Source organism: Cyanistes caeruleus, chromosome 6 (assembly GCF_971803275.1).
Source record: "Cyanistes caeruleus chromosome 6, bCyaCae1.hap1.1, whole genome shotgun sequence".
Lineage (NCBI taxonomy): Eukaryota > Metazoa > Chordata > Aves > Passeriformes > Paridae > Cyanistes > Cyanistes caeruleus.
Genome location: NC_141706.1, coordinates 51,503,924 through 51,516,855, shown reverse-complemented (window position 1 = coordinate 51,516,855; position 12,932 = coordinate 51,503,924). Strand labels below are relative to the sequence as shown.

At 36.6% G+C, this 12,932-nt stretch overlaps 1 protein-coding gene across 3 annotated transcripts in view; it reads right to left on the bottom strand.

Annotated features, from left to right (window-relative positions):
- Window positions 1–2,502: 2,502 nt before the first annotated feature.
- TTC8 (tetratricopeptide repeat domain 8) overlaps window positions 2,503–12,932 on the bottom strand; it is a 40,486-nt gene continuing 30,056 nt past the window's right edge. For 2 of the 3 annotated variants that reach the window (XM_086894313.1, XM_086894315.1), the window contains 6 exons: window positions 12,165–12,275; window positions 9,422–9,561; window positions 8,005–8,179; window positions 6,593–6,715; window positions 4,668–4,751; window positions 2,503–3,051 (listed from right to left, as the gene is read on the bottom strand). In XM_086894313.1, the coding sequence (XP_086750439.1) occupies window positions 2,935–3,051; window positions 4,668–4,751; window positions 6,593–6,715; window positions 8,005–8,179; window positions 9,422–9,561; window positions 12,165–12,275 (750 nt within the window). In that variant the 3' untranslated portion in view covers window positions 2,503–2,934. The remainder of the gene's footprint in view (window positions 3,052–4,667; window positions 4,752–6,592; window positions 6,716–8,004; window positions 8,180–9,421; window positions 9,562–12,164; window positions 12,276–12,932) is intronic. The other variant, XM_086894314.1, reaches the window with a different exon arrangement.

Sequence of the window (12,932 nt, the reverse complement as noted above, 5' to 3'; positions counted from 1 at the left end):
TACAAAATAAGCTCATTAGAAGAAGCTCCTGGCTTTAAAAGGTTTACTTATGTCATTCCAGAGATAAGACAGAATGACCCCAAAATCTCTCACCTCTAGAATACAAGGACAGGAAGCGATCAAAGGAAAAATCAACCAGCAATAGCAATAACAAAATTGGATCATTATCCAGCCATACACTGACTGAACTGGCACCTAATGGCAAACTGTCTCTGTCCTGTACAACTTCTGAAGCTGCTTTTTCCAGCTAAAATCATCCACAACCCTTAAGTGTGAATCGTGGTTAATTTCAGCCACAGTTTTATGGCTATAACAGCTGTGGCTATAACATCTAGCAGAAGAATCACATTCCTTTAATAACCTAACCCTACATTTTCACCTTTCAATGGATTAATCCATTAGAAAGACCCCAGCAAAAAGGATGGTCAAGAAGAAGGATAAAACTAATGGCAACAGCCATAAACTGTACAGACCTTTCCTGAAGGGACATAGAAACTTCAAGACCCCCCAGATATCTGCTTTGAACTTCCTTCCAGTCATCTTTGTTGTGGAACTATCAGCACTGTAGATTAAAAAATTGTGAGTTTTTAAAATTGTATTCTATTCTCTACTCTGAAGAGACTTTGTAAATGCTGGCCAGACATACATGGATCTGTGCTACAGGTAGGGGAAAAATTTTACCTGTGTTACAGAAATGCAATTTGCAATACTAAGGTCACAGTGCTCCAACACGATCCTGCTGCAGAGATGAGCATGCTCTGATGCACTGTGTTGTGCGGTGTCGCCCTCAATTAACCGAAGGCGCTTTCCCCCAGGGGCTGCCAATTCACGTTTGCTGCGGCTCACACTGAATTAACACACAATGAAATCGAAAGATTCTTCCAGGATGAACAGCCTGCTGAATCATCTGTTGTTGCACTGTGCTGCTGTACTCATTACGACATTTGATTTCATTTGTACCGTGCTAATTGTGAAAAATATACTGTCAGACCCTTGCTTTGGGGCACAGAAGATCAACAAAGCAAAACACTGCTGCCTTTTGGGGCAATCAAAATACAACACGTAAGATAAATTTGGAATGGCTTGCAGATCATGCAGAGTAGGGAGCTAAAAAGGTTTTAATCCTTGTTTAGAACTTTGTGTTTTGGGGGGTTGGAGGAGGGAGGAAGGTGAAGTTTTTTAATACCCGATTTGCACAAGCATATTGTGTGAAGGAATCCTTTAACATACATAATCCTTTTCCCTTTCGATCTTCATACATTCCCCAGTAAGAAAAGAATAATGAAGTCAGGTCCATGTTGTAAAGGACACTGTTTGCTAGAAGAAAACAGTTACTCAGATCATTAACCTGAGAAGTGAAAACAGTAAGTGGCATCTTATAAGCACCTATGAGGAACCATCAAGCAGCCATACTGGATTAAAAACTGAAGTTGCATTATTCATTTCTGTTCCAGTTCATATAGAAATAGACTCCTTTACTATGCAATTTTGAAATTACTTTGAGTTAATAATATGACATTCAAAAATTCTCAACAGTTGTGTTTAAACTGCTAAGACAATTTTCTTTTCTGGTGCCTTTCTAAGTTTAGTAATGACAGCTGGAAAGACATAAATACTGCAGATCAAATGATGGAATTTCCCTCTAAATTCTTGCATTTTGGCAGCAAGTAAAATCTTAACTAATGAGAATTATTGGTAACTAAGATTCCCTTTTAAATACTTTGTGATGAATTTCCAGTAATATAAAATGAAAATGGACAAAATAAAATTTCATAAGATGCTGCTGCATCTATTCAGCCAATAATGTTTTGCACTTCACACCATGTGATGGCAATTAATGAGTCTTTCTGTCACCTACAGAATGCTCTGTGGGGGAACTGTGGGCACACTTTTCTAAGCTCCCCAGCATCCACCTTCACCAGTTCCAACAGTCAAAGATGAGGGTGGAGAAGTAACAAATACTAAAAAAAAGACATTAGATTCAGAAGCATGTTTAGGGTTGCCCCTTAAGCTAAAGACATCCCTCTAATATATCAGAGAAACATGAAAAGATTTCAAAGGTCTGTTTCAGGATGTGCCATTTCAGATTGCCTCAACATCCCACATTTTTTAAAGGTCTTTTAAAAAGGTCAGGTTTGGAGTTCATGCAAATGTATTCCTTTTAGCTAAAACACAAAGTATGACAGAAAGCCTTCATTTGTTGTTGGTAGTGGTATTTCCTGTAGTTAGATTGATCCAAATACTTATTTAGCAACAGTGTTTATGTGGTAGCACATGTAATCACCCCATCAATGCCTTGTTCTCAACTACTAGTTCTTAATTCTGCAAGCTTCTAGATACCCTTCTCCCTCACTGAGATCCAGAATAAACTCCCTCCTGGGTGGAGAGGAACACATGCATTTATGCAATTTTGTACCAGTTCTCAGAAGTCTCTCAAAATGTTAAGACTATCAGCCTGGATTTTCATGGTAATAAGGATGTAATTTAACTTACATAAACAAATGAAACAAACCATAGAAACTGAATTTATTGAACTCATACACTATAAGGAATATAAGAACTTTTGCTTTACATATGTATTTAAAATGCTTTTAAAGTATTTTAATTTTAAAACCTATCATTCAATAAGAAAGTATACTATCAAAAGCCAACTTGAAAACCAGTTATGAATTATTTTTACTCAGTTTCTTCACAGATTGTCACACAGGAATGATTAAAACTAATATTTTCTGAATAAGTCAGAAAAAAACCCTTTTCTGTAATCTCTTGTGTACATAGTTGCAAAGTTTTCTAGCTACATTTGAATACTCAATGTAACACAAGCTTTTCCACAGGAATGCATTAAGTATAGTTCATCTACTTTGAGCTGGTTTTTCAAAATGTGTATGGGACATTTGCTCTGGTTAACTTCTTACATAATAAAAAATTTGCTCATCAGAGCATAGCAAAGTGCTCTTTTAACTGTTTGATGAGCTGCTGTGTATCAACATGGCCTGGAAATGCTTCTTCAGACTTCTGAGCTGCTGTGTAACTTCTCTGAAGATCTCCAACCTGTAAGAAACACATAAACTAATTTTGAAAATCCAAACACTGCAGTGTTTGCATCATGTATTCTTTGCATTCTGTGCAGTACAATTCTGATGCTCACAAATTTTAAACACAGCTGGTCTGAAGAGTGAACAGTACAAAGACATTTGGATGCAGGATTATGTCACACAACAAGGGACAGAAAGACAGAAATGTGATTCTAATGGGAGGGATGCTTTGAGTCATCAACAGCATATTCCATTTCACCCAACTTCTCGAAGAATGGACGAGGTACACACCATACCCAGTGCTTGAAGTAAGGAGGAATAAAAAATAGAAGTTTTGCTTTTAAACTCTATAGAAGTGCTATTGCATATACAAGCAAAACACAACCCATCAGGCCTCTGTAAAAAAACCCAACTCTGTGATTTCCTGCTTCCTCACAAAGATGCACAACAATCTTGGAGAACTAATAGTGCTCCTCTGTTGCTTCTAGAAGAAATTGTTTCCTACTTAGAGAACTTCATTTTTTTCCTAAATAGCCATCATTTTTTGGGAAGGATTAAAGGGAAAGCGTCGCAGAAAGTGGGATCAGCAAAAAAGAACCCAAATATCTGGGAACACATCTAGTAAAAGTGAATGGAAAGGGAAGAGCTATAGACAGCCAGAAGCCCTTTTTTGCCTGTGCATCGCTCAACACAAAGCTTCAGCACAGCAAGAATTCTCTGAAGGAGAAAAAGCCAAGGCCCCAGCCAGAAAAGTAATCTTTTGTAACCTATGGCCTTACACTGAATGTAAGGATTGCATTACCCCACTGCACTAACACCTGGTTGATGTGGCCCTCTGTCATCTCCCATAACCTGTAAAGGCTCTTTGTACAAAATCCACGTAACAAGACATTTGCAGACTAGAATTTACTCCCCAATCATTAAGTAAAAATTGCAATTATTCAACACCCTCTTGTTTCACAATGGAGAGGATACACTTACAAATTAATGGGTTATTCTCTTCTTGATGCATGTACTTCAGCATCTGTAGGAGTGGAGTTGCCCACACAACACAGAATCATAACAGAATCATGAAGGTGTAGACATAAGCAAAGGAGCAATTTTCTTCTTGTGAAGAAACAAGAAAAAAATTGTACAAGTTTGTCTTATTAACAGACACTGTTAATACAGTATCTTAGACACTCTGGATGAAATAGACTACTAACACAAAAAATTCAGAGGTTATAAAGCTGAATAACAGATTTTCCTTCTGAGGTCAGTAAGATATTATCAGTAAAGGATATTCTTTCTATCATTACTAATAAATCATTTTATATTATTACACTTCACATTCTGAAAAAGCTTATGACTGTAAAGACTGTACATGAAATTCTTAACAAATTGTTCATCTTCCAGGCATTTGGACAATTATAAAGTTACTTCATAGCCAGTTGGACTCATTTATTCTCAAAACACTGGAATGGCTACTTTGACACATTTCTAGGTATTAAAATGAAAATGTTATTTAGCATTTTCCTTGAATATATGCAGTCTGTATTCTTTTATCTATCTGGAATTCTCAGTAATAACAATAAACCCACCTGTCTTACCAAGTCTCAATTTTTAGATTACAAGAACAGGACAATGCATTACCTTCTCTGAGAGTATGGCAACATTGAAATGGGGCTCATACATGTGAGGGGCTAAAGATGAAGCAGTCTGCAGCAAAGCTCTTGCCTATACAGAGAAATGAAATAATAATATAGTGAAATCTAGGAGGGAAAGTAACAAGCAGCTAATTCAATATTCATAATTCTTAAATGAAATCATCCTATGTTTACTAAGTCTTTAGTAAGAAAGCCATTTTCAAGAAAGTTACATCAACAGTGTAGGCATAACAAAGTCAAATAACATTGAAATGAATAAAGACTTTTGGTTGAGTCAGGAAAAAAATATTGGGACACACTCAATTAAGCAATTCTATTTTAAACCCTGAGGACAATATATCAAATAAATTAAATAAAACCCAAAGTATTTAAAGAGCACCCCACTGTATTTATCTCTTGTCTCTGACAGCTCTGTCTTAAGCATCCCTGAAACCTTTATATGATAAATTTTATCATATAAATGACAGCTTTCACACTCAAACATTTTAATAAAATTAGAGATTTTTTTCTCACTAGCAAAACAGAGGCATAAAAAGGTAAAACAAACAAAGCATCGGAGTGTATAATTTCATGCTGTAAATCCAATGCAGAATTAAGGTCCACTTGTGAAAGATTTTACTAAAAAATGGAGAACTTAATGAGGAAAACTCCAAAATGTTTAAAAACATAAGAAACCATAACCTGTGGCAAGACTGAGCTGGGACCTTATTAAAACTTCCTTGATCTGAAAAATCTGAGTGCATAGAACAGTACTTACGAAAGAACATTGTGAAATAAAATCCGTGATAAGCAAAATACAATCCGTATTTCTAGTCTCCTGTGCATGTTTTATTGCCAAGATGATCCAAATTTTTAATTATACATGTTATACAAAAAGGAAACTGAAAATTTTAAGCTAAAAACTAAAGTAGACAGGAAGCCATTCTAAAGGAAAGGCTCTTCAGTGCTAGTTATGAGCAATCACAACATCCACAACTGAGGGTATGCTCCACTAGGGAATTAAATGTCTACAAATTTACTGAATTATTGAAAAATTATGAAACTGAAATTAACCCAAAGTTTATTTGTCACTGGTAACATCCAGTGCTGGGTTCATTTCAGTGTCTCCATGGTAATTGCTAAGTTATCTGAATAAAGTCAACTTCTAAGAGAATTTGCTCTTTAAAAAGGTATTTATAATTTATTTTAGCTCTATGATGTATATATACGAATTCATCAAATTAGCTTGCTCTCAGGAGGTTTGAAACAAGCCCACAGTAGCTCTGTCCAAAACTCTCCAAAAAACACATATCCATTTTCCCTGCATGTATATAAAAATGGTTACATTTATTCCACCATGCATGTCAATTATACATCTAAGCACAATACCCTTAGTATACTCACTTTAGGTAAGATGAACCACCAAGCTTATTGATGCAAAAGTATTTATCAAGAACAGGTTGCTTTCTGACAAAATTCTAATGCATTCTCTTTGCTAAAGAAGCCCCAACTTTCAAGAGCTAATCTGACTGCTCTTTTCTGCCACCCAAAAAAAGTATGTTATCTACATCTATAAAGTGTATACAGTGTATACAGTCAAAGTTGTCTTTTAAGTGATGATTATAAAGCCATGGGATTTCCTTTGGGTATCAATTTAAAAAAAAAAAATCTCAACAACTGCAAAGCTATTGGAAACCTTGCTTGTCTTTGATGATTCATTTGGATATGCCAAAGAATAAGCAGTTTAATGGGAGATGGCATGACAATACTTCAGAGCTTACACTGAAACAGGGATAATAGTTATCCATGTTTTCTGCATCTAACAGTGAGTTAGACATTCATATGATGCCTCCACCTCAGAGAAATGACATGTTTGTTAAATACAAAATGCCTAAATGAAGCATTCTGCTTAGGCTGAGATTCAGCACTGACCTGTTCAGTGTGACCTTTTCGCATTTCCAGCACGGCCAAGTTGTTGTAAGCTTCTGCATAGTCATTATTGTTGACTAATGTTAGCTTGAAACACTGGTAAGCCAGATTCAGGTCTCCTATGCCCTAAAAGTAAGATTGTGTTTTCATTTGTGAAAAGATTGGAAACAGTATGCATCTCTTTTGGTTTCTGGAGTAACATTTCACCCACAAGTACTACAACGGAATGAAAATTACAATAAAAACATACTGATCAGAAACATATGTGCTTTCTTCCCAGATCTTCTCATTTTTTCCTTATTTCCTGTATTCTTTCTACAGATAGAATCATTTCTCTCCAGCACAAACTTCCATGCTTCAAGTGATATTTGCTTCATCTAATTTAACTTTTAGATGATTGAAGTGTCATCTAAAGATTATGCTATCTGCTACTGTCTATAGCAGGGTAAGAAAAACTGAGATGTCTCCAGAGAGGAAGTCATCTTGCCTCTCTGTCTCTACACATATTTAAGTTAAGGGAGATTCACTTCTCAGATGGAGCAGCTGACAGCTGACTACTACTGTAGTGTTTAGACTAACACTGACGCAGCATCAGGTTAAACATCAAAAGTGACAAATGCTGAAAAACACAGGCACATCAGTTCAAATTTCAGTCTTCAAGGCAGTATAAATTACTGTGTTTATGCTAGCTGCAGTAAAAGACAGTTGTGTTTCTGACTCAAATCATTAACAGCAATTGAAGACAACTCATGTTAGAAAGCTGTCAAAAACTTTATTCAGCAAACTTATTCTGGGCATGTAGATAAAGAGAAATACAACACAACTTCTTGAAGAACATCTGCAGAAATGGGCAAGACTGTAAGAAAATCTCTGTAGAAATTTAACAAAGTTTATCACACAACTACACAATATTTCTATAGTTGCCTTTAAGACAGAGCAACATATCTTCTCAACTATGACCTACTTAGTGTTTTAGTATTGGCAGCTTGGTGTTGAATGTGTATTTTTATGACAAAAGAATCAGTTTAATCCTCCATATAAAACAAATAAAAGTACCTAGAAAAATATCTAGTATTCAATTTTTAGGTTTTTTTTCCAGATTTGCTCGTTTTGCAGCCAAGGCCTTCAAGGGCTGGTATATGTTACAATTTTTTTAGAAAGATGGGAAGGTTAAAGACAGTGAGTAGTGAGCATCTTTTAGCAAGATAAAGCCACATTATGTAAAGTACAGAGTTTTTTTCTCTTGCTGCTTCTTTCTTACTGAAGTGCAAATAAACATTCCATCTGTACAGGGCTTTATCCTGTACACTATCATGTTTTGTACTTCCAAGAAGAGAAATTACTCCCTCCCAGTTAATTTTTTACATTTTTTATAAATTGCATTTATTCAGAAAGGTGGTTAATATTTTTCATACCACAGCCACGTGTCCCAGGTTGTACCACACATCTGCTGTCTCCTCCTCATTTTCAGCCAAAAACAGTGCCCGTTCAAATGAAGATAGTGTCATATCATATTGCTGGGCATAGAAGCAACAGAGGCCCAGATTGTTAAAGAGCTGGCAGTTATAAACACCCATCTGCAGGAGCCGTCTAGTTATAAAGAAAACATTTGTATAGTTTTTTTAAAAATTCATTTCAAGTAGGAGTTCTACTCTAAAAGATAAAGTTCTCTCCTCCTTTCTCCCTGTTCTGAGAGGGTATAAAAACCAAGTGCTACAGTCTTACACTTGTTAGTTTCATGAAGGGCAGTGCAAGGTGTTTTTTAGTAGAATCACAACTGTGCAAAAGTCTGTGTAAATTAGTAACATCTGTCTTCCTGACCAGGTCACATGATTTGACTTTACTATAAGACAGAGATGTAACAGACTTTCTCTGTTTCCTCTTTCCAATCTCTAGACATAAATCAAGCTGTAGTTTGTTGCAGTTACTTTATATAACTCTTAAGACTTCAATGTTTCGCTTGATTCCCATCCTTCAGCACTGCTCTAATTAGTAATAGTATTGAAGATGTGAATCTATATTAATCTTACACATCAAGCATAACTCAGATATTGATTCACACTGATACTGTTTAATTTGTCTTTTAAAATGGAGATGTAACATCAAAATTATTTTATTAATATTTATAAGAAAAACAGAAGTGCTATGAGGGCCAAGGGAAAAGACAGCTGCTGTCTTGCAGCATGACTGTGAGTTTCTGAACCTAAGGCATAAAAACCCTCAAGTCCAATAGAAATGTGATGATAGTGCTCTTGTTGACTTAATCTGCTCTTAGGAGAATGTCAGGCTCCTTTGCACTCTGCCTGTATTGAAATAAAAATCAAGCAGCAGTGTTTAACACTATCTTTTCACTGCTTTCAGTAAAAAACACAGGAAGCCCAGCCCACATTCCAAGTGAGGGATTTTGTGGTCACAAGTCCTGGTCACTTCAGGTGGAGTAAGGGCTAAAGAGGAAGTCCTTGTGCCTTCTGTACACAACTGAAGTCGAGGGTAAGATCCACTGTTCTCAAACTGCCCCGTGCTGTGAAAAAACTTTCCTTGTTCACTGGTTGAATGGTAACTGTTTTGATAATCTTTGTTGATACTTCTACATATTCCTCATGTAATGATTACAAGTTTGTAGTGATGTACTTATCACTGTATGAAAAGATACAAAAGCTGGTAAACTGATTTTATGGTAATATTTGTCCAAATGCTCATTCATACTCCCATGTCAATCTCCTAGTTAATTTTTTTTCCCCACATTACAGAAATCAACCCTTTATCAACCTTAATCAACCCCCTCCTCACATATTCTGTTCCCCCTCCCTCCTTCTCCATAAGTACAGATACCTGTAAAACCGCAGAGCTATCTCAGGTTGGTCTGAATAAAAATGGTTGCTGCCAATGCATGCAATGGCTTCCACGTGAGTATTGTCTTGTTTTAAGACGTCTTTATAGTACTCTGCAGCTGTGGAGATATTGTTCATTTCCTATACAATTGGAAAAAAATTTATATTATTTCTACTGTTTATCACCTATTTTTAATGTGGAACTCACTAAAATGCTAATCTATCTTGTCCTTTATCTATGCCCTGTACAGTACCTAATTGAGATTAATTATATATGCTCTTAAAGTTCTCTGATTGTACCATTCAACATCACTGGTTGGCATCTTCACAAGCAGCACACACACCCATGAGAGGAATGCATATTTATTAGTAATATCTTTACCTGAAATTAACTCTGTGCCACAGCTACAAAAAGAGATTTATTTGGTTTTTATTTTTTAGAAAAAGACACAGCCTGTTGTATTGAATATTGTATTGATATTTGGAAGTTGAGGAGAACTACAGGGGTCCCTCATCCCCTGTGAGAAGCTGCCAAAACCTCCTCCACATCCAACAGAGCCAATGCCAGCTGCTTCTGGGATGGACCCACTGCTGGCCTCAAGGCTGAGCTCGTCAGAGAAGGTAGTCACATCTCTGTGATAACATATAATGTATTTAAAAAGGAAAAAAAAGTTATTGCACAGATGTAATTGTGGCCAGGAAGAGAGGGGTGAGAATATGTGAGAGGAACAACTCTGCAGACATCAAGGTCAGTGCAGAAGGAGGGGCAGGAGGTGCTCCAGGCACCAAAGCTGAGATTCCCCTGCAGCCTTGGTGCAGCCCATGGTAAGCTGCAGCCCATGGAGGTCACTGGGGGAGCAGAGATCCACCTGCAGCCCATGGAGGAGCCCCATGCTGGAGCAGGTGACCCTGCTGTAAGCTGTGTCCCTGTGGGAAGTCCATGCTGGAACAGGCTTCTAGCAGGACCTGTGACCCCATGAGGAGAGGAGCCCACACTGGATCAGGTTCACTGACAGGACTTGTGACCCTCTGGGTTACCCATGCTGGAGCAGCACCACATGCAACAGACTTGGCCCCTTCTTGCACAATGTCTTCTGACACCCAGAACTGTGCAGTCAGTTTCCCAGCATGGTAACACAGAACAGACTGACTTCCCCAGACAATGTCTCGACTATTTTCAGTGCTTTTTAAAACAACTCATTAATTTCTCTGAACACAAACAAGAATATAATTGCATATGAAAATCTATTATGTGCCTTTGAAAACAGGAATCACGAATTTACCAAAACTTGTACTACCTAGGATATGACGGTTAAGAGAACTGCATTGTAAATAAACATATGCTCGGATTTGTGCTACCTGGAAGATGAGTTAGGGTAAACTCACTGCTGTAAATGACAGTGCACTGTTTCTGAGGGGTGCAAGGTCCTGAGAACCCTATCCCATGCAAGGAAAAAAAATAAAATAAAAAGATCAAACTCACTTCTGCGTTTCTGTGTTTATATGGGAATAATTTCTACCTGTGTGCTGTAGATACAATGTGCTCCCAACATAACTAAAGAATAAGCCTTTATATAACCTCGGCAGTGTATTTAGCTATAAAAAAAAAAGGTTTCTTGTGATTAAAGGAAATAGTAATAAAGCAGTCCCTTTAAAAATTATGCAGTTTTTTTAAACCAAAAATGCTATACAACTCTTTGTACTTTCAAAAGTTAGTGACTGAGAAGAAAAGCTCTGATTAAGATGCCTGATACATATATCCCACTTGTGAGTCTATATAATGAAAGCAACCCTGTGTTGCAGTACAAATCTTTGCTAATGAAGCTATAATCCTGCACTCAAGTGTCAGTGCAAAACTAGATCCTATCAAATATATGCTGCTCTTTAATAATTCCTTAAAGGGTTATGCAATGTTATGTACGGTTCTGCAAAATAATATCCATATTAGAAACTATTCAACAATTCAGAAAGAAAAGCCTCCAAAAAATATGCAGCTGTTTTCTTGCTGAAGGACAAAAAGGATTTAATATGAAAATGGATTAAGGCTTAGGGGTTAGATGAGAATGATGAGAACAGGATAGAATGCCAAGCATGAATATAGAGAAAAAAATAAATTCATTACTTTTTTTTAACATTTGTTCTGGAATAGCAAGTTACCAACTTCCAGTGAAAAACAATATGAAGTCCACTGTTTGACATGAAGATATACAATTATAAAATATAAAATACATGGTCACAATGCTAAAGTGAAACTACTTTATAACTAATCCTACTTAGTACAACATTTACTTCCTGTCTAAGAAACATTCACATTCTAACTGTTCTCAGAGCCTTAAAAAATTAATGGTAACACATAGTGCTAATAAAAACAACACAGACCAAGAAACTATTTTTGCTGCTTAATTTTGCTAGCTGGTGACTTGAGCAGTTTTGGTATGATGAAATACATATAAACCAGCAAGGACAACATCTGGACAACTTGACTTAATATGGACTTGCTTCTGCATGCCAAGGGCAAATGGGATCTCACTGGTGTGATTAATTGTTGAAACTAATAAGCCTGCAGGGTTCCCCTGACATTACCTTGTTACCTTTGTGGAAAGTTATCTGTACTGCGTTAGTGAAACTGAAAATCAGCACAGTTGGTTTTTGATGACCTTACAGTTATATTCAACTATTGACTCTTCTTTCTTGCTCAAACAGCTAAATTTGGCCACTATAAGGATTGCAGAGTGGGTGCATACCTCGTAGATTCTGGCAATTCCACAAATAAGAGTCACTTCTCCAGGAAATCGCTCTAACCCTTGCTTGAAAAGGTTCAAAGCTGTTACAGGCTGATCCAAACGCAAATACACCTAAGCAAATAAAAAGTGTATATAGATGTCAAATGTCTGAATTCTACACGTTCTGCTGTTTAACAAGGGAGATAAATAAAAGGAATGATACCTCCATTTATGCAGTAAACCATTAGCTGAGATGATGAATAATACTGGGAAAATAATGGAGTAAATACTGAATAAATCTGTGTAATGAAGAAAAAAATAGACTACTTAATTAAATTTACCTCATACCATCTATACACTATTAATTTGAATACTACTAATTAAAAATAACTTGTTATTTATTATCGTATATAATTTATTTTGACACTGAGGTGAAGGCATCACCTGGAATATTTCCCTGTTCAATGTATTTTCAAAAACTTGTGTTTAGGCTTGAAAGAACTGGATCTTCAGGGTGATAGTACTGGAATATAAAAATGTTCTTAGTCAAATAAGACTGCACCTAACAGAGCAGTGACACTTTCAAGTTTCCTTACAGCTCAGCCAACCTCTCCTGCCACAAACAATAAAATCCTATAGAAAGAGGGAGGTTTTGCCTCTGTGATTTTGGCTTCTGTGTTGATTAAGAAAATATGCAATGTGGTTAATAATTGTGTGAGAAATGCCCAGTGTTGATAGGGACCACCTCAGCAGCTGTCTGAGATACAGCTGCAAAGTTCTCCTGCTGTG